This window comes from Staurois parvus, unplaced genomic scaffold (genome assembly GCF_062004578.1).
Source record: "Staurois parvus isolate SC_StPar_1 unplaced genomic scaffold, SC_StPar_1.0 ptg000086l, whole genome shotgun sequence".
Taxonomy (NCBI): domain Eukaryota; kingdom Metazoa; phylum Chordata; class Amphibia; order Anura; family Ranidae; genus Staurois; species Staurois parvus.
The window spans coordinates 6,243,653-6,270,342 of record NW_028317882.1 but is presented as its reverse complement, the minus strand read 5'-3'; the positions used below and the strand labels follow the sequence as shown (position 1 = coordinate 6,270,342).

Below are 26,690 nucleotides of genomic sequence, written 5' to 3'. Positions count from 1 at the left end.
AAAGTGGCCCAAATACTTAGAAAAAGAGAAGGGATTGGCTAAGAAAGCAGAACAAAGGTGGGTCAGGGAGGCAAAAATTTAAACTGAGAATGGGTGGGATGGAAAAGGATAGTGTGGGCCAAGCAAGTAAGAAAGGAAAGAAAGGGAAATTTGAGTTGGGAGCAGACCAGGCATGCTGACATGCAGAGATAAGAGTGGGACAAACAAACAGAATGTAGAAGAGAGGTGGGCTAGGCTAAAATTTAAATTGGGAGAAGGCTTATCTTCAGCCGCCAGCCACCCTTTCCTCCCACTCACCTCTATCTGATCGCTTGATTGAAAAAAGTACTACCTGAATGCTTTTTACTTACCTAAGCCACAGTCATGTGTCTCTGCTGTTCCATGTCTTCTCATCCTCTGTTTACTTTTTGCTTTGGTCCTTCTTCGCAAGTGCCTGAATGACATGGACATTTCCTATTGGATGTCCAGTGTTGGGATTCTCTCAGGATCCATAAGAGGATGACGTTTTCTCGGGGGGAAGCATCTCGGTGATGGATCAGTAGTCCCCCACCCGGAACTGGTGGCAACGGTAGACCTGGAGGGAGGACTTAGATGAATATCTCTGGCATTACAAGGGATGGAAAAAAAAGGCAAAGTAGCATGGGTTAGAGGGGGGTCGGAGAGAAGGATATTAAAAAAATAGTTTTAGCCCAGTTTGGGACTTTAAAGGTTTGTAACATACGCTTTTTTTTAGCTAAAATCACATATGGTTCATTATTTTTGATGTCAGAACATTTATTTTGGTAATACTAGCAAAAATGTTCTGATTCATTTAATAGGTTGGAAATAAAAATAGTAGTACAAATAGAACTGGCAGTAATTAATGGTATAGAATACATAACACACAGCATGGCATTCAAAGTGTATCAGTGTGGAGTAAGTAACATACTGCACAACATACAAAGTCCAATGATCTGTATAATGTCACTTTCAGTACAGTGTAGCCCCAAGTGTGTTCCATGCTGCACACTTTACAGAATAGGCTGTCCCAGTTTGTCACATACAGTTGCAAGAAAAAGTATGTGAACCCCTTGAGATTACGTGGAGTTTTGCATGAATTGGGCATAAAATGTGCTCTGAACGTCATCTAAGTCACAACAATAGAAGAACACAGTCATAATACTACATAATATTACACAAGCATTAGATGTTGCCATGGTTTAATTGCACATAACATGTAAACATTCACAGTGCAGGGAGGAAAAAGTATGTGAACCTTTGGACTTAATAACTGGTTGACCCTCCTTTGGCAGCAATAACCTCAACCAAACGTTTCCTGTAGTTGCAGATCAGACCTGCACAACGATCTGGAGTAATTTTGGACCACTCCTCTTCACAAAACTGTTTCAGTGTAGCAATATTCTAGGGATGTCTGGTGTGAATCGCTCTCTTAAGGTCATGCCACAGCATTTCAATCGGGTTGAGGTCAGGACTCTGACTGGGCCACTCCAGAAGGCGTATTCTGTGCTGTTGCAGCCATTGTTTTGTTGAATTACTTGTATGCTTTGGGTCATTGTCCTGTTGCATCACCCATCCTCTGCAGAGCTTCAGTTGGCGGACAGATGGTTGTACGTTTTCCTGCAAAATGTCTTGATAAACTCTGGAATTCATTTTCCCATCAATGACAACAATCCGTCCAGGCCCTGAGGCAGCAAAGCAGCCCCAAACCATGATGTTCCCTCCGCCATGTTTTACAGTGGGGATGAGGTTTTGATGTTGGTGTGCTGTGCCTTTTTTTCTCCACACATAGTGTTGTGTGTTCTTCCCAAACAACTCAATCTTGGTTTCATCTGTCCACAGTATATTTTGCCAGTAGTGCTGTGGAGCATCCAGGTGCTCTTTTGCAAACTTCAAACGTACTGCAATATTCTTTTTGGACAGCAATGGCTTCCTCCGTGGTGTCCTCCCATGTACTCCATTCCTGTTTAATGTTTTCCTTATTGTAGATGTGTCAAAATGTTAGCATGTGCCAGAGATTTCTGTAGGTCTTTAGCTGACACTCTGGGATTCTTCTTTACCTCATGCAGCATTCTGCGCTGTGCTCTTGCAGTCATTTTTACAGGACGACCACACCTAGGGAGAGTAGCAACAGTGCTAAACTTTCTCCATTTGTAGACAGTCTGTCTTACCGTGGACACATGAACATCAAGGCTTTTGGAGATACTTTTGTAACCCTTTCCAGCTTCATGCAAGTCAACAATTCTTGATCGTAGGTCTTCTGAGAGCTCTTTTCTGCGAGGCATGGTTCACATCAGACAGTGCTTCTTGAAACCAGTAAACCCAAAACAGGTGTGTGTTTTTTAAGGGCAGGACAGCTGTCAGCAACACATCCAATATCATCACACTGATTGGAGTCAAGGTTGGCTCACTCCTGGCTCCAATTAACTCTGGGAGAAGTCATTAAGCTAGGGCCTCACATACTTTTTCCTCCCTGCACTGTGAATGTTTACATCTTATGAGCAATTAAACCATGGCAACATCTAATGTTTGTGTAGTATTATGTTCAGCAGACTGTGTTCTTCTATTGTTGTGACTTAGATGACGTTCAGAGCATATTTTATGCCCAATTCATGCAAAACTCCACGTAATCCCAAGGGGTTCACATACTTTTTCTTGCAACTATATAACACTGAAGTATATTATGTACAGCACAGTGTAAGGAATAGGCTGTCCCAGAGTATTTCATATACAACACTTGAATATGCCATGTACAGCACAGTGTACAGAGTTATATGGTTCAAAGACTGTAACTGTGTGGGAACTTCTGCTTATATTTAGTAGTATTATAAAATTGGAGTTCTGTTTTGCAGGATGTGGGTGAGGTTATCACTTACTCTCACTTCTGTCCTTTTTTTTTTTGCAGAGCATCATTATGCTGCTTGCTGGGTCAGGTTTGATTCTGCCCTGGTCAGCTCACTGGACAGAAATTATGCAGGAGGCTGGAGGTGGAGGATGACAAAGAAAGCTGAGTTGCTGAATCAGCAATGTCACCTGTCTCCTTGTGCAATGTGAAAAATGTATCCAAATGGCTAGCTGTCATGAGTGTTTTTAGCTATTTGGCATTTCTCTTTAATGCTAAATTAAAATTTCTTATAGAAGACTCAATAGCTTCCATCATTCTTGCTGGTGTTGTGGTTTTGGAGGAAACCCATACTGACTAAAATGTCTCTGTACTATTCAAATAGAGATAGAATCTTAATCTTGTATTAGGGTGATCCAACCTTTCTTTTTGCACAGATGTACAAATAGCTGGTGGGATCTCAAGTTTTGAAACCAGATAGCTGTCATGTTCTAGAGATGGTTCTATAAACAGCATGAGTAGTTAACCCTTTCACCAATAGCATTTTAATGCATGTCTAGTGATGTGATGGCTGAATCTGTATTTATATAAGCAATTGAGGAAACAGAAGATCACAAACATTTCTGGGAAAAACTTTCTTTTTCATCCTTGCTTTTATCTCTTTTTTTTGTTTTTAATAATGTGATGAAGTGCAGTAGCATAAGCTTGTGCATATTGGCATTTTGATGGATCCATCACAGAGACAGTATTTTAGGAATATACTCAGATATTGTAGGACAGCGCTGCTTGTACATCAGAAATGTACACAATACATCTAAAGTAGAGAATCTCTTTAATGTTGACTGAATTTAAGAGCATTGAATTGCTCAGAAGAATGCAGCCTGAAGTGAAGCGTCTCATGTCAACCTAAACAAAGCCTCTGCATTTACCACAATGCATATTCATTTGCTCCTTAGCTCAGGAACATGAAAATGTGAAAGATTTACATTTGGTTTCTATAAAGATTTCAGATAAAGAGCATTGGGCTTCAATTATGAAGGTGCATGAGGAAAGAATTTTTGTATGTGATGCTTCATAGCAACTGATCAGCAGCATAAAACAATGAAAATCTAAATGCTGAATGACAGCATAGATACTTTCTTTTAGGAATGGAGTATAGGCTTTTTAACTTTGACATCTATAGCTGCTAGAGCAGTGGTTCTCAACCTTCCTAATGCCGTGACCCTTTAATACAGTTCCTCATGTTGTGGTGACCCCCAAACATAAATTTATTTACCCAGTAATTATAATTCATGAGTGTCGTTTTACCTCCAATACTGCTGCTTTCAGCACAGTAGCTGCTTTTAACAGAGTTGCTGCTTTCTACACAGTAGCTGCTCTTTACACATCAGAAATATGTGTTTTCTGATGGTCTTAGGGGACCCCTGTGAAAGGGTCGTTTGACCCCCACAGGGGTCGCGACCCACAGGTTGAGAACCACTGTGCTAGAGGATATAACACATTCAGGTAATCTGTTATTGTACTTTGCTTACTGTACAACATGTCTACATGCATCTTTTTTTATTTACGTTGTGCGATTTTTAACCAGCTTAAAAACACATATTGCCTTTTTAAAATTAGGATGTAACTTGTGGCAGTTGGCAAGCAAATGAAAGCTGTTGCAGCCTTTAGAGCTTAGGTCAGTGTTTCTCAACCTTTTTTCAGTCAAGGCACCCTTTAAAATTATGGACAGTCCTGAGGCACCCTTTAAAATTATGGACAGTCTTGAGGCACCCCATTCTAAAATGGGGTGCCTCAAGACTGTCCATAATTTTAAAAGGGCACCCCATTCTAAAATGTGAAAAACTATTCTAATAGTTGTATATAACACAGCAACATCCACATATGTAGGACATCCAACATTAGAGGTGATTTATTCTTCCAAAGCAAACACATGTTTGCACACTGGTGCTGAGTAGTATTTCAGTGTTTCTCTTCTCCCTCAGTTTTTCTCCTTCACTGAGCTAATGTGACTCCAGCACTGATGGAGAGGGGCAGGGGAGTGTCAAACTAGGATGCTGTGCAGGCAACTGACATCCTCCTTATCAACTGAAGATGTCATTGGTTGTAAGGACGCCGGTGGCTAGAAGGTCGTAATGGTGCACAATGAAAACCTGTGGCTTTGTGTAACTAAAAGGCAGGTTTGTTCCACCTGCTGGCTTGTATTTAAGTTTTGGGCAATTTTTATACATTTTGTCAAAGCACCCTGGTTGAGAAAGGCTGGCTTAGGTTTATATGCACTCTGTCTAGATTTTAGGACTTAAATTATTTGATATTTGGCATAATCTCACAACTCTTTGCACTCCTTGGTTACATTTTTTTTTTCTTATAGTGCACTGTTCAGGTGAAGCTGGAGCTGGGACATCGTGCTCAGCTAAGGAAGAAGCCAACTACTGATGGATTTACTCATGACTGGATGGTGTTTGTTCGTGGGCCTGAGCAGTGTGACATTCAACATTTTGTGGAGAAGGTGGTTTTCCGGCTTCATGACAGCTTTCCCAGACCTAAACGTGGTAAGCATCTTCAAGTTTCTGCTTCCTTACAGTGATGAGCTTGAACAAAACATTCATACACATTAAAAAAAAATGTAAAATTTGTTCAGTAAGGCCTCTTGCACACAGGCGTAAAAAAAGCCACATTTGTTTTACTGATATGCACACAGGTGCATCATTGTCAAGGGAACAATGCACACAAGATCAGTAAGCCAGGGTTCAGACATGTGCGGTGCTTTTTTCAGGTCCGTTTCCAAAGTAGTTGTTCAGTGGGTCAGGTGTGATTTAGATGCTATTTTGATGTGAATTGGCAAGGCTCAAATCGTGTTCGCAACTGATGGCATGCGATTTTAGAAGCATTCCCATTTAAGCTAAAGAACCTGTAATTCGCACCGGACCCGCACTGCACTGCTCAGAAACATAAAGGACTCTTTTTAAATTCGCACTGCAGGTGCACCACATGTATACGAATGGCCACAATAGAATTTTATTTTGTTAGAATGTTATTTTACATGTCATGTGAATCAATGTGTTCTGAAACACATCTTAATGTGCACATTTGTGAACCGGCTCGTATAGTGATAAGTGTGAAGCTGTAAGATAAAAATAGAAAATGTAGGTGGTTCTGAGGTGTGCATCTCACGTGCACCTGTTTTTCAGCAATCTATCTTCTAAAGATGCTGATCCATGAACTTGCTCCACCAGGTCCTGCTTTTTCTACATTCATAACATATTTATTGTTAACAAAATTCCCTGTAGGAGACTATGGGGAGTCATATGATACCCAAAAGCTAAAGAGATCCTGCAGAATTTGGAAGAGTAAGGGTTGGCAGGTAGATTAGATTTGCACAGCCTATCCTGATACATTTGTATCCCTGAGTTCTTGTTAAATGTGAAGCTGTCTTACCCTGGTTCATAGAGCTGCATTTGAATCTTATTTTTTATAGTGTGCAAGGAACCCCCTTACAAAGTAGAAGAAACTGGATATGCTGGCTTCATTTTACCGATTGAAGTATACTTCAAAAACAAGGTAGTTATAGATGTTCTTTATTATGTTTGTACTTGGTTTTAAGGAAACCTTACAATACGCAATTATTCTTATTTCTTGTGCAGGAAGAACCCAAAAAGGTGTGTTTTACATATGATTTGTTTTTAAACCTGGAGGGGAATCCACCAGTTAACCATTTGCGCTGTGAGAAGCTGACCTTCAATAATCCAACCAAGGAATTCCGTAGGAAGCTGCTCAAAGCAGGAGGGGTAAGTAGTCAAAGAGAGGTTTTGCAGCAATAGGTACTTTGTCACAGAAGGAACCATTATGATATTGTTAAAGTATACTGACAAAAAAAGTGAGTTGTGTATGCCTAGATACCTGCAGGACAACTCGCTTACAAACTCATGTTTAATGGTGCAAAAGAGTCTGTTTGTTTTTAAGGAAAGTGTGGAAGGGATTATACCTGTCTTCCAGCATACAATAGTATATACAGATAACTAGCACTACATAAAGCGGTATTAATCCCTTAAACAAATATTTTAATAAATCTCAATTTACAAATCCCTGAATTTGATGGCTGCATTAGTTCTTCTTTTCAGGCCACATGCAAAAAGATTGCTTTGCTCCTCTGAACAGCAGAACTTCTGGCAGGAAAAAAAGCTCCTAAAAAAACACACCTAAATCTGCATATTGCACACTTGTTTAGGCGCATCAAATGTTTGAACAGTAATGGATTGCATTGGCTAGAATATTAATTTATTTGAATGGATTTACGCTTAAAAGCACCTAAACGCATCTAGGCATGTGCAGCATTTTTTCTGCTCTTCAGCTCCTCTCCTGCATGCTCTTTTGATGGTTTCTTTTTTCAGCCTGTAAAGCGTTCTCTTCTAATACGTCTGTAAATGCCTATGTGTGCATGGACACATAGGCTAACATTGCAGTGCTTTTACAGGCTGAAAAAAGAAAGGCTAAACACCTGTAAAAGCAGCATTTCTTAAGCTTAGTGTGTATGATTCCTTAGGTTTTATTTAAAGCGGACTTCCACCTAAAAGTGGAAGCTCCATTCGCCTGCCTCCTACCCCCCTCCACTGCCACATTTGGCACTTTTTGTGGGGGAGCGGATACCTGGTTTTGACAGGTACCTTCTCCCACTCCCAGCTCAGTCCGGCTCCCCACCTTCCCCCACGCAGTCTTCTGGGACACTTCACAGGTCCCAGAAGACTGCCAGACCAATCTGGAAATGCAGCGCGACTCATGCATGCGCAGTGGGCACCTGGCTGTGAAGCCACAAGCTGTTATAGCTGGGTGCCCACAGTTGAGAGGCCGGCCCCAGGGAGAGAAGAGTGAGAGAAGGGATGGTGCAGGTGAGCACACCGTTAGATCCTGGGACAGGTGAGTGTGTCTTTATTAAAAGTCATCAGCTACAGTTTTTGTAGCTGCTGACTTTTAATAAACACAAAAACAACTGGAACCTTGTTTTAATTTTGATCTGGTCATCTGGCCAGTAATACGCTTCCTGTCCTAGGGTGTCTCTACTGTGGATGCAGGAGCAACATCATTGTATGATGTTGGAGAGGGTAGTGTTAGATGCATTAAAGGTGAACTCCACTAAATACATTTTAGGAAGTTATATTTTTTTTATTCCTTTTGGGATAAACGTTTTGCGTACAGTAAATGAATAAAAGCTGATCATTGTAAGCACCACGCCAGTGTGGTGTGCCGCAATGCTCTAATTGCTACTTTTGCTGGACGCTGATCAGGTAAAGGAACTTGAAAGAAGAAAAGGAATGTAGCCATCACATCTAAGAATTGGTAAGCTGCAATATAATATATTTTTGTTTTGAGTTTAATACTGCTTTAATGTTCTCTGAAAGTTTGACATCATATACTTGCAGGGCATGGCAAAAGTTTGACCTCTTTTACACTGCAACTCACTTTTTTGGGCCCGGCTAAAAACATGATTATGGTTGGAAAGATATCAAGAGTTTTGCGCTGTGTCCTATGAGTACTGTTATGCAGTGAAATTAACATATTTAAAAGTTAATAACTGCCAATATTACAAACACATTCCAGAACTGTACAAAATAATTTCCGGTTTGAATTTCTTACGGAAACAATTGAACAATTTTAATAGTTATACTTTTGACCTTGGAGTGATCACCTAATTGTGCATAGGAAAGCTTCACAGGCTTTATAAAAAGTATTCTTTACTTTAGTGTGGAAAGTCTGAATCTGTCCACAGTTATGTAACAAGTTTGTCTGCTGATGCATTATTTCTATTCAAGGTGATGGTTATGCCAGAGGGAGCAGAGACTGTGTCAAGACCAAGTCCAGACTACCCCATGTTACCCACAATTCCTCTCTCTGCATTTTCTGATCCAAAGAAAGCAAAGCCATCATCGCATCCCTCAAAGGTTTGTATGTTTGCCTTTTTTATAGTTAAATCTAGCGTGACAGATTTGTTACCCCTTAAAGAGTTTTGCATAACGCAAATTTCTGTTTACAGGAAAGCAGCAAAGATAGCAACAAAACATCAAAACCCCACAAAGTAACAAAAGAACATAGAGAACGAATGAGGAAAGATTCGGAAAGTAAAAGCAAAGAGAGTGACATAAGTAAACCAGTTAAGGAATCTTCTTCTTCTCGAAAACCAGCTGAGAACAAACCAACTAAGGAAGAAAAAGCACCTATTAAAGTAGCCTTTAAGGAACAAAAACTAACGCTTAAAGAACCCAAACTGGAGAACATGTCTCCAAAAGGGGGTCCTTCTGATGCCAAACCTTCCAGCAAGAGACCACCAAACATAGACTCTCCCAAATCTAGCAGTAAAAAGCCAAAAAAAGGCAACTCCAAAGGACTTGCAGTTTCAACAACCTCTCCTCGTGCTCCACCTAATCCTAGCAACACAGTCACCTGTTATACAGATAAAAAATTGGTCAAAGAAAAACCAGTAAGCAAAGCAGACAGGCCCAAGCCAGACCCTGATGTTAAGAAAGCAGTTGAAGCCGATGACTCAAACTCTGATGAGGAAGGATCATCAAAATCTGGGGTAATCCTGGAACATTCCAGCTTTTCTAAATGTTCTTTCTAACATGTTTTTCTCTTATCAGTTGTTGGTTGTAAATACTAAGTGAAATATGTATGATCATTCTGCAGTGTTTAAACTAGAACTAAAGGCAAAACTTTTTTTTTTTTTTAGCTTTGGACAGAATGGAGACGGATTAGAATGGCTATTAGGTTTTTATTGTAGTCTGTACCCCCCCCCCCCCCCCGCTTAGGCATTATGTACACATGAACTCACCTAGTCATTAAACTTTCCTGGTAGCAGGAAAAGGCTAAACGCTGCAAAAACATGTGTAAACGCAGTTTGATTGACCAGAGTATTTTCCATTGACATAGATAAACGCCCAAGTGTTTTTTGGCCAGAACGTTCCTCTCCTGAACACGATTATTCTGCATTCAGAAGAGAAACGTTTAACTGCCCTTAAACTCTGCTGCAAGCCTATGTGTACATGGTCACATAGGCTTTTATTGAGTTGAGTTCAGGGACTTTGTCAAAAAAATGCCAAAAGCTCCTAAACTCGAGTTTGGGAGCAGCAGTGTACATGAGGCCCTAGAGAGATTCACCCTGTCTATTTGTCCTGTTTACCATTATTATCGAACGTGAAAGTAAACGAAAACCCCAAATTTTGGGTTGTCCACAGAAATGTATTAGAGGGAAACCTTTCCAATGTGGACACTTGTTCTGGTAACCTGGGGGTCCCCAAGAATTCCCCTAATTTAAGGGATATTCTCTCACTTCCTGATTTGGCTATGGGACAGGAAGTGAAGGTAAATCTCACCAATGGGACGCAGGTGGCAAAAAATAAACTGACAGGGGTTATAACTCTCCCCTACTCTATCCAAAAGGGGGAAAAAAAAAAGTTTTGCCTATATTTCTACTTTAAAAAGATCTTAGGTTAGAGTACCTTAAAGTTTGTTTTGTTGCATCTGCATTGGTTTAACAGAATCCTTGCATCCTTAAAAGGGAGATATAGCCTTGTTAATGTTTATCAGATATTAATGAGAAAGTTTAACTTACAGTTTGTAAAGGCTGAATGTTTTTTACCTTCCCGCATTCTATACATGTAGGTAAAAAACCTGTGTAATGCTGAGGATGATGTTAGTTAGTAGTGCAGAGGATGGTGTTAGCGGGGCGGAGGATGGTAACAGTTAGCAGGGCAGAGGAAGGTGACAGCAGTGCGGAAGATGGTGGCAGTTAGCAGTGCAGAGGATGGTGACAGACAGCAGTGCAGAGGATGGTGACAGCACTGCGGAAGATGGTGACAGACAGCAGTGCGGAGGATTGTGACAGCAGTGCGGAGGATTGTGACAGCAGTGCGGAGGATTGTGACAGCAGTGCGGAGGATTGTGACAGCAGTGCGGAGGATTGTGACAGCAGTGCGGAGGATTGTGACAGCAGTGCGGAGGATTGTGACAGCAGTGCGGAGGATTGTGACAGCAGTGCGGAGGATTGTGACAGCAGTGCGGAGGATTGTGACAGCAGTGCGGAGGATTGTGACAGCAGTGCGGAGGATTGTGACAGCAGTGCGGAGGATGGTGACAGCAGTGCGGAGGATGGTGACAGTTAGCAGTGCAGAGGATGGTGACAGTTAGCAGTGCAGAGGATGGTGACAGTTAGCAGTGCAGAGGATGGTGACAGTTAGCAGTGCAGAGGATGGTGACAGTTAGCAGTGCAGAGGATGGTGACAGTTAGCAGTGCAGAGGATGGTGACAGTTAGCAGTGCAGAGGATGGTGACAGTTAGTGCAGAGGATGGTGACAGTTAGCAGTGCAGAGGATGGTGGCAGTTAGCAATGCAGAGGATGGTGGCAGTTAGCAGTGCAGAGGATGGTGGCAGTTAGCAGTGCAGAGGATGGTGGCAGTTAGCAGTGCAGAGGATGGTGGCAGTTAGTGCAGAGGATGGTGGCAGTTAGTGCAGAGGATGGTGACAGTTAGTGCAGAGGATGGTGACAGTTAGTGCAGAGGATGGTGGCAGTTAGTGCAGAGGATGGTGGCAGTTAGTGCAGAGGATGGTGGCAGTTAGTGCAGAGGATGGTGACAGTTAGTGCAGAGGATGGTGACAGTTAGTGCAGAGGATGGTGGCAGTTGGCAGTGTAGAGGGTGGTGACAGACGGCAGAGGATGGTGACAGTTAGTGGGGCAGTGGATGGTGACCGTTAGCAGTGCAGAGGATGGTGACAGTCAGCAGGGCGAAGGATGGTGACAGCAGGGCGGAGGATGGTGACAGCACTGCGGAAGATGGTGACAGCTAGCTGTGCAGAGGATGGTGGCAGTTAGCAGTGCAGAGGATGGTGACAGTTAGCAGTGCAGAGGATGGTGACAGTTAGCAGTGCAGAGGATGGTGACAGCAGTGCAGAGGATGGTGGCAGTTGGCAGTGTAGAGGGTGGTTACAGACTGCAGAGGATGGTGACCGTTAGCAGTGCAGAGGATGGTGACAGTCATCATGGCAGTGGATGGTGACAGCAGGGCGGAGGATGGTGACAGTTAGCAGTGCAGAGGATGGTGACAGCAGAGCAGAGGAAGGTGACAGCAGTGCGGAAGATGGTGACAGAGGGCAGTGCAGTGGATGGTGACAGACAGCAGTGCAGAGGATGGTGACAGGGCAGAGGATGGTGACAGCAGTGCGGAAGATGGTGGCAGTTAGCAGTGCAGCGGATGGTGACAGGCAGCAGTGCGGAGGATGGTGACAGTTAGCAGTGCAGAGGATGGTGACAGTTAGCAGTGCAGAGGATAGTGGCAGTTGGCACTGCAGAGGATGGTGGCAGTTGGCAGTGTAGAGGGTGGTTACAGACAGCAGAGGATGGTGACCGTTAGCAGTGCAGAGGATGGTGGCAGTTGGCAGTGTAGAGGGTGGTTACAGACGGCAGAGGATGGTGACAGTTAGCAGTGCAGAGGATGGTGACAGTTGGCAGTGCAGAGGATGGTGGCAGTTGGCAGTGCAGAGGATGGTGACAGACAGCAGAGGATGGTGACAGTTAGTGGGGCAATGGATGGTGACCATTAGCAGTGTGGAGGATGGTGACAGTCAGCATGGCGGTGGATGGTGACAGCAGTGTGGAAGATGGTGTCAGTTAGCAGGGCGGAGGATGGTGACAGCAGGGCGGAGGATGGTGACAGCAGGGCGGAGGATGGTGACAGCAGGGCGGAGGATGGTGACAGCAGGGCAGAGGATGGTGACAGCAGGGCAGAGGATGGTGACAGCAGGGCAGAGGATGGTGACAGCAGGGCGGAGGATGGTGACAGTTAGCAGGGCAGATGATGGTGACAGCAGGGAAGAGGATGGTGACAGTTAGCAGGGCAGAGGAAGGTGACAGTTAGCAGGGCAGAGGAAGGTGACAGCAGTGCGGAAGATGGTGGCAGTTAACAGGGCAGCGGATGGTTACAGCAGGGCGGAGGATGGTTACAGCAGGGCAGAGGATGGTGACAGTTAGCAGGGCGGAGGATGGTGACAGTTAGCAGGGCGGAGGATGGTGACAGCAGGGCGGAGGATGGTGACAGTTAGCAGGGCGGAGGATGGTGACAGTTAGCAGGGCGGAGGATGGTGACAGCAGGACAGAGGAAGGTGACAGCAGTGCGGAAGATGATGGCAGTTAGCAGTGTAGCGGATGGTGACAGACTGCATTGCAGAGGATGGTGACAGCAGGGCAGAGGATGGTGACCGTTAGCAGGGCAGAGGATGGTGACCGTTAGCAGGGCAGAGGATGGTGACAGTTAGCAGGGCAGAGGAAGGTGACAGCAGTGCGGAAGATGGTGGCAATTAACAGGGCAACGGATGGTGACGGACAGCAGGGCGGAGGATGGTGACAGTTAGCAGGGCGGAGGATGGTGACAGTTAGCAGGGTGGAGGATGATGACAGTCGGCAGGGCGGAGGATGGTGACAGCAGGGCGGAGGATGGTGACAGCAGGGCGGAGGATGGTGACAGCAGGGCAGAGGATTGTGACAGCAGGACAGAGGAAGGTGACAGCAGTGCGGAAGATGATGGCAGTTAGCAGTGCAGAGGATGGTGACAGACAGCAGTGCAGAGGATGGTGACAGTTAGCAGGGCAGAGGATGGTGACAGTCAGCATGGCGGTGGATGGTGACAGCAGTGTGGAAGATGGTGTCAGTTAGCAGGGCGGAGGATGGTGACAGCAGGGCGGAGGATGGTGACAGCAGGGCGGAGGATGGTGACAGTTAGCAGGGCAGAGGAAGGTGACAGCAGTGCGGAAGATGGTGGCAATTAACAGGGCAACGGATGGTGACGGACAGCAGGGCGGAGGATGGTGACAGTTAGCAGGGCGGAGGATGGTGACAGTTAGCAGGGCGGAGGATGATGACAGTCGGCAGGGCGGAGGATGGTGACAGCAGGGCGGAGGATGGTGACAGCAGGGCAGAGGATTGTGACAGCAGGACAGAGGAAGGTGACAGCAGTGCGGAAGATGATGGCAGTTAGCAGTGCAGAGGATGGTGACAGACAGCAGTGCAGAGGATGGTGACAGTTAGCAGGGCAGAGGATGGTGACAGTCAGCATGGCGGTGGATGGTGACAGCAGTGTGGAAGATGGTGTCAGTTAGCAGGGCGGAGGATGGTGACAGCAGGGCGGAGGATGGTGACAGCAGGGCGGAGGATGGTGACAGCAGGGCGGAGGATGGTGACAGCAGGGGCGGAGGATGGTGACAGTTAGCAGGGCAGATGATGGTGACAGCAGGGAAGAGGATGGTGACAATTAGCAGGGCAGAGGAAGGTGACAGCAGTGCGGAAGATGGTGGCAGTTAACAGGGCAGCGGATGGTTACAGCAGGGCGGAGGATGGTTACAGCAGGGCAGAGGATGGTTACAGCAGGGCAGAGGATGGTGACAGCTAGCAGGGCAGAGGATGGTGACAGCTAGCAGGGCGGAGGATGGTGACAGTTAGCAGGGCGGAGGATGGTGACAGTTAGCAGGGCGGAGGATGGTGACAGTTAGCAGGGCGGAGGATGGTGACAGCAGGACAGAGGAAGGTGACAGCAGTGCGGAAGATGATGGCAGTTAGCAGTGTAGCGGATGGTGACAGACTGCATTGCAGAGGATGGTGACAGTTAGCAGGGCAGAGGATGGTGACAGTTAGCAGGGCAGAGGAAGGTGACAGCAGTGCGGAAGATGGTGGCAATTAACAGGGCAACGGATGGTGACGGACAGCAGGGCGGAGGATGGTGACAGTTAGCAGGGTGGAGGATGGTGACAGTTAGCAGGGTGGAGGATGGTGACAGTTAGCAGGGTGGAGGATGGTGACAGTCGGCAGGGCGGAGGATGGTGACAGCAGGGCGGAGGATGGTGACAGCAGGGCGGAGGATGGTGACAGCAGGGCAGAGGATTGTGACAGCAGGACAGAGGAAGGTGACAGCAGTGCGGAAGATGATGGCAGTTAGCAGTGCAGAGGATGGTGACAGTTAGCAGGGCAGAGGATGGTGACAGTTAGCAGGGCAGAGGATGGTGACAGTTAGCAGGGCAGAGGATGGTGACAGCAGTGCTGAAGATGGTGGCAGCAGTGCTGAAGATGGTGGCAGTTATCAGGGAAGAGGATGGGGACAGTCAGCATGGTGGAAGATGGTGACAGTCAGCATGGTGGAGGATGGTGACAGACAGCAGTGCGGAGGATGGTGACAGACAGCAGTGCGGAGGATGGTGACAGACAGCAGTGCGGAGGATGGTGACAGACAGCAGTGCGGAGGATGGTGACAGACAGCAGTGCGGAGGATGGTGACAGACAGCAGTGCGGAGGATGGTGACAGACAGCAGTGCGGAGGATGGTGACAGACAGCAGTGCGGAGGATGGTGACAGACAGCAGTGCGGAGGATGGTGACAGACAGCAGTGCGGAGGATGGTGAAAGACAGCAGGGCGGAGGATGGTGACAGCAGGGCGGAGGATGGTGACAGCAGGCAAGAGGATGGTGACAGCAGGCAAGAGGATGGTGACAGCAGGCAAGAGGATGGTGACAGCAGGCAAGAGGATGGTGACAGTTGGCAGTGCAGCGGATAGTGACAGACAGCGGTGCAGAGGATGGTGACAGTTGGCAGTGCAGCGGATAGTGACAGACAGCGGTGCAGAGGATGGTGACAGTTATCGGGGCAGAGGATGGTGACAGTTATCGGGGCAGAGGATGGTGACAGTTATCGGGGCAGAGGATGGTGACAGTTATCGGGGCAGAGGATGGTGACAGTTATCGGGGCAGAGGATGGTGACAGTTATCGGGGAAGGGGATGGTGACAGTTATCGGGGCAGAGGATGGTGACAGTTATCGGGGCAGAGGATGGTGACAGTTATCGGGGCAGAGGATGGTGACAGTTATCGGGGCAGAGGATGGTGACAGTTATCGGGGCAGAGGATGGTGACAGTTATCGGGGCAGAGGATGGTGACAGTTATCGGGGCAGAGGATGGTGACAGTTATCGGGGCAGAGGATGGTGACAGTTAGTGCTGAAGATGGTGACAGCAGTACGGAGGATAGTGTCAGCAGGGCAGAGAAATGTGAAAGTTAGCAGTGCGGAGAGTGGTGACAGCAGTGCAGGGGATGGTGACAGCAATGCATAAGATGGTGGCAGTTAGCAGTGCAGGGGATGGTGACAGCAATGCATAAGCTGGTGGCAGTTAGCAGTGCAGGGGATGGTGACAGCAATGCGGAAGATGGTGGCAGTTAGCAGTGCAGCGGATGGTGACAGCAATGCGGAAGATGGTGGCAGTTAGCAGTGCAGCGGATGGTGACAGCAGGGCAGAGGATGGTGACAGCAGTGCAGAAGATGGTGGCAGTTAGCAGTGCAGCGGATGGTGACAGCAGTGCGGAGGATGGTGACAGTGCGGAGAATGGTGACAGCAGTGCGGAGGATGGTGACAGCAGTGCGGAGGATGGTATTAGAAAGTAGGGCCGTGGATGGTGACAGTAGAGCAGTGATGGTGTCAGTTAGCAGTGTGGAGGATGGTGACAGTTAGCAGGGCAGTGGATGATATTAGTAATTAGGGCAGTGGATGGCGACAGTAAGTAGGGCAGTGGATGGTGTCAGTTAGCAGTGCAGTGATGGCGTCAGTTAGTGCCAGAGGATGGTGACAGTTAGTAGGGCTGTGGTTGGTGTCAGTAGAGGCTGAGGTCAGTCATTAGAACAGTGATGTGTTGACTAGGAGAGCAGAAACTTTCCTCACATGCACAGAAGGGAACCGCCGGTGACATTCTTCTCTTCTTTCTCCTGGCGTGCTAATCCCAACTCACTTGTCCATCCCATGTGGTGTCATACACAAGCGCATAGGATGGACGTGGGAGAAGGGTCAATCATGATTAGTGCAGCATACCAGGTAGTTGCTTCCCTGCACTGCTTTGCAGTGTGTGAGGAGCAGTCCAGGAGTCGGCAAATCAGGAACATGATTTACCTATCACCTGCCCGCGGTTGATGGGTAGATCGCGAGCGACAAGTTGCCCGACCCATGCTTTAAAATTACTGGTGGTGTTTAGTTTCTACTATACTTATTTCAAGCATATGCAAGTATGTGTTTATATTATTGCTGTTAAAATGTGAGTTGCCTAATTTTACAACTCTAATTTGTTCCCTTTTTGTTGTCATTTCCACCCTTGTCTCCTTAATTTGTGTGTGTATGTAGTCCATCCCATCTAGCCCATCAAACAGCAGCTCCACTTCAGACTCCAGCTCTGAATCCGACTTTGAACCTTCCCAAAACCACAGCCAAGGTAGGCATGCTTTTTTTAAAACCTGTAACGATCTATCCAGATCATTTGTGAAAAAATGGGCCTACTATTCCATTTTTTATGGGTACATCCAAAGCCATGCTAATAGAATAATTAGCTCCTGTCCAAATTGGCCATAGTACAGTATATGTGTACATATAAGATAGGGACCTTGGATTGTAAGCTCCTTAAAGGCACGGACTTATATGAATGTATGTAAAGCTCTGCGTATATTGTCAGTATAAATACCTGTTGGAAATATAAATTAAATTTTTTTTCAAACTGAAATTTAACAATATATGTGCTTATTTCAGCATGGTCATGTGCTAGGAAATCCCTTTTGTTTCCTTAGGAGTGCGTCCAGCAGTGATCATCACTTGTAATCGCTGGATGGCTGGGCGTACAGCCACAGATAGCTGTGGCTGCTGCCGACCTTTACTTGAAATATACAGTACTTGCTGGCCTCAAGCTAGTCGCTCATAGATGTCAGAAACAGCTGCAGAAATCAGATTGCTGCTGCTGTCATTTGCACTGGTGCTAGTCATCTGTGCAAATGTAGCCTTACTGTTCTAAAAGTTTCCTTTTTTGCTTTTTTTTTTTCTGGCATGCACTGTCCCTACTACGCAGCACAAACAGAGTGAAAGTTGTATGCTTTATTTTTTTTTATTTGCTTTCCTGAGCAATCAAATCCATTTGATCTCTCAAGGGAAAATAGAAGTAAAAAGCCAGCGCACTTTACAGCTTCAGAAAATGCAAAATGTGCAGCATTGTTTTGCTTTCTAGAAAAAGAGCCTGTTTATACAGGACGAGGAGGCATGTTGGAGACTGCAGTTGCAAAGAAGGTGGATGCTTAATGTAAACCCCTTCTAAGGTTTTTAAACACAACACGATAACAGTGCACTAAGGTGGTTGCTTTTATAAAGTGAGCTGCCTAGACCCCTCATCCGCCATTCTGGCCCCAGGAAAGTCCTATGCAGAATTTCCATGTTTGCCTCACATATAGAAGTTCCAGGTTTTTCAAGTGTCAGATTAGGGGTTTCTCTTTTGAAAAGCTTTCCACAGTCTAGCCTGAAGACGCATAAAATTAGCCAAGTTAAGATCCATACATTGGCAGAAAAAACGCTCATATAGAAAGTCTTTGTACACGCGTTTAGGCATGCCTAGCGGGTTTTTTTTTTCTGGCAGAAAACTCCTCTCAAAAATGCAATCCAGAAGGGTTTTTTTTTTCTGCCTCTCAACACCGAAATTAAAATATGCCTCTAAACATCCTAATGTGCATGAATACATAGGATAATATTGAGCTGCTTCTACAGAAAGGGGAAAAAAACACATAAAACTCATTTTAGCAGCAGTGTTTTTTAAGCCCAGTGTGCATGGACCCTGAATGGAACCCTAATAAGGATATTTAGCTGTTTTTCCATGCTCACATGAAAAAACACTGACTCGGATTCTTTAAGCTGCACCAGTACTTGGGACATGATAAAATTGCATAAAAATAGAGGCCGATTGTGGCACAAAGGGAAGTGACTGCAACTATTGGCAGAGCAAATAAATTAGTATTAGCGAAGGAACGTGATAATCTAAAAATATTAATTTTAAATATTACTTTAGGACACATTAAAAAGGGACCTTCATCTCCTTGGCAGGGTCCGCTTTTTCATAGTGCCCCCCCCCTCAACCCCCAAATGCTGTATAAGTACCTGTGGGGAGGGGTAGTTACATAATATATTTCCCTGATTTTATATGGGGTAATCATACTACTGACAAGATCCATAGAAATGCTGAGTAGCCCAAATCTCAGAATGTGCTACAGCACAGTGTAGGACCGTCTTCTCCCAAGATTTATGCTACTCAACATATTACTGAGATCTGACTGGAAGCAAGGTGATGTCACCCTCTCCTAGGTGCTCAGGGAGAACGTCAAGGAAAGGTGTATATTATCTAGTTATTTTTCGCCCCACAAGTACATTAATGCAGCATGTTAGTGAGAGAGGGGCGACTTGAATAAACAGACATTGCCACTATGGTGGAAGGTCAACTTTAAGTACTGGGCAGGTTAATGAATCCAGGCCATTGGACCCAATTTATTTTCTCTTTACATCCCTTAACGTCCTTCGCATGTTCACCATTCCTTTCTTTCTTCTTGGCACAAACCTTCATACATTTTTTTCAGGAGGGTAGATAAACCATTGTGGTTGTCATAATTTCAATTCCAGTTTCAATTTTTTTTTTACCTAATTAAATTCTAAGGTTGGGTTACACATCTCTCCTGCTGACAAGTGCTTTTCTCAACGCGCTAATTATCAGGTGCTAAGCACTTTTGAGGCTAGCACTGCACTTGTAAGCTGCTAAAATATTCCTACGGTAATATGGCCTGAATGTATGCAAGCTGGGTTTAACAGTTCATTTTGGACAGCTACAAAGGCTTTTTCCATTTCCTATGTACTGTGAGATACCTCTTTAAATGATCTTTCTTGGTGAACACCACCATGAAAATAAAATCACAGGAATGATTGATTTTGCATTCAAACTAGGGTTTATGTGTTGGTTTTCTATCTTTTACGAACTAGGCCCTTTGCGATCTATGGTGGCAGATCTTCAGTCAGAAGAGTCTGATGATGACAGCTCATGCGGGGAGGAGGCAACACCGAAGAATAAAACAGCAGGTCGAGATTCTCGGTGAGTAAAGTGCTAGTATGGAGAAAAAAGAAGGCATCTTTTATTTCATTGTCTGTTTTCAAAGCAGAACTATAGACTTTTTTTCCATTTTGTAAAAAAATCCTTTATAACCCCTGTCAGTTTTTTTTGCCATCTGTGCCTCATCGGGGAGATTTATTTTCACTTCCTGTCCCATAGCCAAACAAGGAAATGAGAGGAAATCCTTGCAAATTGAGGGAATCCCTTGGGCATCCCAAGATCACAAGAACTACAGGTGAAACTCAAAAAATTTGAATATCGTGCAAAAGTTCATTTATTTCAGTAATGCAACTTAAAAGGTGAAAGTAATATATGAGATAGACTCATTACATGCAAAGCAAGATAGTTCAAGCCGTGATTTGTCATAATTGTGATGATTATGGCTTGCAGCTCATGAAAACCCCAAATCCACAATCTCAGAAAATTAGAATATTGTGAAAAGGTGCAATATTCTAGGCTCAAAGTGTCCCACTTTAATCAGCTAATTAAGCCATAACACCTGCAAAGGGTTCCTGAGCCTTTAAATGGTCTCTCAGTCTGGTTCAGTAGGAATCACAATCATGGAAAAGACTGCTGACCTGACAGTTGTGCAGAAAACTATCACTGACACTCTCCATAAGGAGGAAAAGCCTCAAAAAGTAATTGCAAAAGAAGTTGAATGTTCCCAAAGTGCTGTATCAAAGCACATTAATAGAAAGTTATGTGGAAAGGAAAAGTGTGGAAGAAAAAGGTGCACAAGCAGCAGGGATGACTGCAGCCTGGAGAGGATTGTCAGGAAAAGGCCATTCAAAAGTGTTGGTGACTTTCACAAGGAGTGGACTGAGGCTGGAGTCAGTGCATCAAGAGCCACCACACACAGACAGATCCTGGGCATGGGCTTCAAATGTCGTATTCCTCTTGTCAAGCCGCTCCTGAACAACAAACAATGTCAGAAGCGTCTTACCTGGGCTAAAGAAAAACAGACCTGGTCTGTTGCTCAGTGGTCCAAAGTCCTGATGAGCAACTTTTGCATCTCATTTGAAAACCAAGGACCCAGAGTATGGAGGAAGAATGGAGGCGCACACACTGCAAGATGCTTGAAGTCCAGTGTGAAGTTTCCACAATCTGTGTTGATTTGGGGAGCCATGTCATCTGCTGGTGTTGGTCCACTGTGCTTCATTAAGTCCAGGGTCAACGCAACCGTCTACCAGGAGATTTTGGAGCACTTCTTGCTTCCTTCCGCAGACGAGCTTTATGGGGATGCTGACTTCCTTTTCCAGCAGGACTTGGCACCTGCCCACACTGCCAAAAGCACCAAAACCTGGTTCAGTGACCGTGGGATTACTGTTCTTGATTGGCCAGCAAACTCGCCTGATCTGAACCTCATAGAGAATCTATGGGGCATTGCCAAGAGAAAGATGAGAGACATGAGACCGAACAATGCATAAGAGCTGAAGGCCGCTATTGAAGCATCCTGGTCTTCCATAACACCTCAGCAGTGCCACAGGCTGATAGCTTCCATGCCACGCCGCATTGAGGCAATAATTGCTGCAAAAGGGGCCCAAACCAAGTACTGAGTACATATGCATGCTTATACTTTTCAGAGGTCGGATATTGTTCTATGTACAATCCTTGTTTTATTGATTGCATGTAATATTCTAATTTTCTGAGATTGTGGATTTGGGGTTTTCATGAGCTGTAAGCCATAATCATCACAATTATGACAAATCACGGCTTGAACTATCTTGCTTTGCTTGTAATGAGTCTATCTCATATATTATTACTTTTAAGTTGCATTACTGAAATAAATGAACTTTTGCACGATATTCTAATTTTTCAAGTTTCACCTGTAGTGTCCCCATTGGAAGATTCCCTCTCTATTACTTTTCTGTGATTTTCCTCTACTTTCACTTTCAGTGATAATAGTAGACAGGACAAATAGAGAGGGTGAATCTCCCTAATAGGGTAGAGGCAGCAATAAAAACTGACAGGTGCTCTAATCCCTTTACATTCTATCCAAAATTAAAAAACAAAGTTTTGCCTTTAGCTATACTTTAACTGCTTCCCAACCGCGTTATAGCCGAAAGACGGCTACAGCGTGGTTGTCCAGTTCTAGGAGGGTGCCCATGGATGTCTTCCCAGAACACACCCACCCTGCACGCCCCCAGCAGCACACACCAGTGTCACCCAGCAGTGCCGCCCATCATTGCCTTCAGTCAGTGCAGCCAATCACTGCCTATCATTGCTGCGTATCAGTGCCTCCTCATCAATGCCCACCAGTGCCGCCTCATCAGCACTGCCTCATTAATGCTACCTATCAGTGCCGCCTCATCAGTGCCCATCAGTGCTGCGTGTCAGTGCATCCTCATCTTCGACAATTGTGTGGTCATGCTACACTGTACCCAAATGAAATTTTTTTGCATTTTTTTCACACAAATAGAGCTTTCTTTTGGTGGTATTTACTCGCCACTGGGGTTTTTAGTTTTTGCACTATAAACAAAAAAAAAACAAATAATATGAAAAAAGGGTTTTCTTTGTTTCTATTATAAAATTTGCAAACAGCTAATTTTCCTCCTTCACTGTTATAACCTTCCCATCCTCCTTTTTTCTATCCAAAACAAAAATAAAAATGTATATAGTTCCAATGTATTTCACCTTTTGCAGCCAAATTGGGGTATTACCAACTTTATATTTGTTACGTGACTCCGTTTACATAGCATAACTCAAAAAAGATTTAAAATTTGCAGTTTACCTGCCATCAGAATACACTGATCGCACCACAGCCTGTTACCTGTGGTGCTGATTGAGCAGTAAAATACTGGCAGGGCAGTTGAATGGAAGTTCAGTAGACTGACTTCTTTTCAACCACAGTGTTCACACATGGATCAAAATTTTGGCCAGGTCCTGCTGAACCCAGCGAGTTTGGATCCATGTATGACCAGCTTAAAAAATTGTTGTATGTTATATTAAAATGGACTCAAACGGTCCCCAGCTCAGCTATTGAGACAGATCCTGCTGAGCTAATTGAGAAATTCTTGCTGTCAGCCATGAGACCTTCTCCTAAGAAATGTCTAAATGTAAGCAATATTTTAAAATTTGATATTTAGGTATGCTATGTGAGTGGGAACACATAGCAAACATATAGTTGGGTTTTCTCAAGTTTTACTGTGGAAATAAACTTTGAGGTGTTAATATTTTGTTACGGTTTTGCTTGTCTGTATGTGCCCTGACAGAATGAGCTTGAGTGACAGTGATAGTGACAGCAGTGATGACTCTTGTGCTCCTAGTCGTGGTACCACCCCCATACAGAAGATGCCACCAACAAATAACAAGGTACAAAAATTATATTTTTATCTATCTATTCACTTATAATTCACTTTAAAGCTAAAGTTTAGTTAGGAATTGTATCTGTAGAGATCTACAGGACACAACACAGCGTATTCATACACCATGGATAGGTGTGTACCTATAGTTGACTAGACACTGGCAAAGCTTTAGAGGAAACACCCCCTGTGTACCTCCCCTATAACCCTACCCCACTCCATGCATCTTCAGTTTTGTGCTAGTGTCCGAAGGTAATTAACTGTTTCTCCTTCACAGAGAAAATCGCCCTTAGCTTAAAGCAGAACTTAAAATTGTGTTACCTCAAGATTTTGTATTCCTGATGTGTCTTTGTTACCATGTACTTCATGAAAAAGTGTCCTGTACTTTGCATTGCTCTACTAAGTCTGTGGTTGCTCAGGTTTGTAAGGCTGCCACCTGGTCTATTCATGAGTTTGCGATGTTCTAACAGATGTATATACAGTATCTCACAGAAGTGAGTACACCCCTCACATTTTTGTAAACATTTTATTCTATCTCTTCATGTGACAACACTGAAGAAATGAAACTTTGCTACAATGTAAAGTAGTGAGTGTACAGCTTGTATAACAGTGTAAATTGGTTGTCTCCTCAAGATAACTCAACACACAGACATTAATGTCTAAACCGCTGGCAACAAAAGTGAGTATACCCGTAAGTGAAAATGTCCAAATTGGGCCCAAAGTAACAATATTTTGTGTGGCCACCACTATTTTACAGCACTGCCTTAACCCTTTTGGGCATGGAGTTCACCAGAGCTTCACAGGTTGCCACTGGAGACGATATCATGGAGCTGGTGGATGTTAGAGACCTTGTGCTCCTTCACCTTCCATTTGAGGATGCCCCACAGATGCTCAATAGGTTTTAGGTCTGGAGACATGCTTGGGCAGTCCATCACCTTCTTTAGCAAGACAGTGGTCATCTTGGAGGTGTGTTTGGGGTCGTTATGTTGGAATACTGCCCTGCGGCCCAGTCTTAGAAGGGAGGGGATCATGCTCTGCTTCAGTATGTCACAGTAGATTCATGGTTCCCTCAATGAACTGTAGCTCCCCAGTACCGGAAGCACTCATGCAGCCCCAAACCATAACACTCCCACCACCATGCTTGACTGCAGGCAAGACACACTTGTCTTTGTACTCCTCACCTGGTTGCCACCACACACGCTTGACACCATCTGAACCAAATAAGTTTATCTTGGTCTCATCAGACCACAGGACATGGTTCCAGTAATCAATTTCCTTAGTCTGCTTGTCTTCAGCAAACACACCTGAGATCTTGTAACACTAACAAGTCACATGACTCCGGGGAGGGAAAATGGCTAATTGGGCCCAAGTTGGACATTTTCACTTAGGAGTGTACTCACTTTTGTTGCCAGTGTTTTAGACATTTATGTCTGTGTGTTGAGTTATTTTGAGGTGACAGCAAATTTACACTGTTATACAAGCTGTACACTCACTACGTCACATTGTAGCAAAGTGTCATTTCTTCAGTGTCACATGAAAAGATATAATAAAATATGTACAAAGGGGTGTACTCACTTCTGTGAGATACTGTACATGCCTCCAGTGGTGCTGACTTTGGCCATGGGGTGTTTGAAGCTGCTGCTGTTTAGGTTTGGGTTCTGCTCTCTGTTTTGTGCACCTGATGGTGTTTGTTTGCTGTGTTGCCAACTCCTCAGTTAAATTTTATTTATACATTTGTCAATTTTTGACTTTTCTTGGAGTACTGTACAGGAACTCATCCTCTGTGTATCCTCTTATTGATTGCCAAAAGTGAGGATTGCTGGAAGTAGGAGGGGTTATTTTGGGGTTCTTACAGTTCTGCTTGCCTGTGTCCAATTATCAGAAGGTAGCTGTATATAACCCAGCCATGTATAGCTTAGTCAGAAATCTAATTTTCTTTCTTAACCCTTGTGGGTGTTTATCTGTGGGGCTGCATATATCTGTATCTATCTTTGTGCTGGGAGCATGCCACACAGCGCGCTTCCAGCACAGATACCGGGCTCTCAACAAGATCTTTGGGTCTCGTACTAACAATCAGGACTGCCTGCTCGGGGTCATCTGATCGCTGTCATAGCCTCTGATTGGATATCACAGTGATCAGTCACTGTGAGCCCACTTCTATGTTTACTTCCTCTTCTCAATACACTGTATATTTCTCTTTTTGCAGGAGAGGTTGATACAAACAAGCGAAGTGTGTAAAAAAAAAAAAAAAGAAATGGAAAAACATAACTAGATCAAGGTTTGCCAGGCTTAGTGTTAGGGTCAAGGTAAAGGTCAGGTTGAAAGGTCACAGCCAGTATATTTTAGGTAGAATTTTTTTTTTTTAATTCATATCAGTGTCAGTGTGTTTCAGGCAGGATAAAGAAAATGCAAAATGTGCACCTTATGTTTCCAGGCCCTACTATGGGTACAAACAACTAACATACACATATGTGGTATCGCAATCAATCAGGAACAGGAGAATTTATTTTGGGTTGTTCTTTGGTGGTAGGTTATAGTAATAGCAAGAAATATACAGCTAAATTAAAAAAAATATTTTTTTTTCTATTTTGGACCAGTTTTCCTTTTGATAATTAAAAAAAAAAAGGTAATACTTATTACCATTTACCACCAAAAGAAAGAAAAACAAGGTACAATCCACCCATGTACACAAAGTAGTTTTGGTGATGAACAGGTTTACGAACACATGTCTAAGTTGCAAAATTGTGCTTAGCCATCGCCATTTGTTTTACCCATAGTAACTAAGTGATTATGTTTTCTGTCAAAAGTGTAGTGGATAATGAAAGTATTAATAAAAAAAATATATATATATTTTAAAGTTTAAAATGTTGAGAATTTAAATGACAGGGTGGGGTACTTGCAGTTCAGGTGAATAAAAATTGATATTGTTAATAGCAAGCACAATTTTGGTGGAATAGTAGTTTGTACCCCAGTGACACATTAGTATTAAAAATCTGAGTGCCGCGTATGTGTGTGTACATATATGAAAGCGGCTTATAAACAAGTTGGACTGGGTGATTGTTGCATGCCTTTAGTTGAAGGCAGATTGCAACTAGCTGACTACTCTTCTTCCTTTTTTTAATTTTGTGGTGTGTCAGAGTTATACCTAGTGTGTTCTCTAAAATCAAAAATATATTTTTCCTGCTGTAAATATGCAATATTTATTCATAATATCCATATTATTCCTTTCGTACAGAGCTCTGGCCATAGAAGTCCTGAGACTTGCAGCAAGTCGGATAAAATGTTAAAGAAGGGAGTGTATGACAAGGTACATTTGGGTTAACTTTTTGGTCAAGTATTTTATTAGGTGGAGTTTGCAACATTTTTTTTCCTCCGTTTCCCTCAATTCTTTCTTCTTTAGGCATACACAGATGAATTAGTTGATTTGCACAGAAGACTGATGGCTCTGCGAGAGAGGAACATCCTGCAACAGGTGGGTTCCTGTTACTGCAGTTTGAAGTCGGGGAGGAAAACTCTGTGTGGAAATCTGAGTTCATTCGATTGCGTTAATCGTATATCTGTATTTAACAATTACAT

General features: G+C 44.2%; 1 protein-coding gene across 1 annotated transcript in view; it reads left to right on the top strand.

Annotated features, from left to right (window-relative positions):
- MLLT1 (MLLT1 super elongation complex subunit) overlaps nucleotides 1-26,690 on the top strand; it is a 37,200-nt gene that overhangs the window by 3,538 nt on the left and 6,972 nt on the right. Inside the window, exons 2-11 of the mRNA XM_089670004.1 lie at nucleotides 5,211-5,391; nucleotides 6,318-6,400; nucleotides 6,484-6,627; nucleotides 8,647-8,775; nucleotides 8,868-9,410; nucleotides 17,031-17,118; nucleotides 19,686-19,794; nucleotides 23,025-23,124; nucleotides 26,350-26,421; nucleotides 26,515-26,586. Of these exons, the coding sequence (XP_089526130.1) occupies nucleotides 5,211-5,391; nucleotides 6,318-6,400; nucleotides 6,484-6,627; nucleotides 8,647-8,775; nucleotides 8,868-9,410; nucleotides 17,031-17,118; nucleotides 19,686-19,794; nucleotides 23,025-23,124; nucleotides 26,350-26,421; nucleotides 26,515-26,586 (1,521 nt within the window). The remainder of the gene's footprint in view (nucleotides 1-5,210; nucleotides 5,392-6,317; nucleotides 6,401-6,483; nucleotides 6,628-8,646; nucleotides 8,776-8,867; nucleotides 9,411-17,030; nucleotides 17,119-19,685; nucleotides 19,795-23,024; nucleotides 23,125-26,349; nucleotides 26,422-26,514; nucleotides 26,587-26,690) is intronic.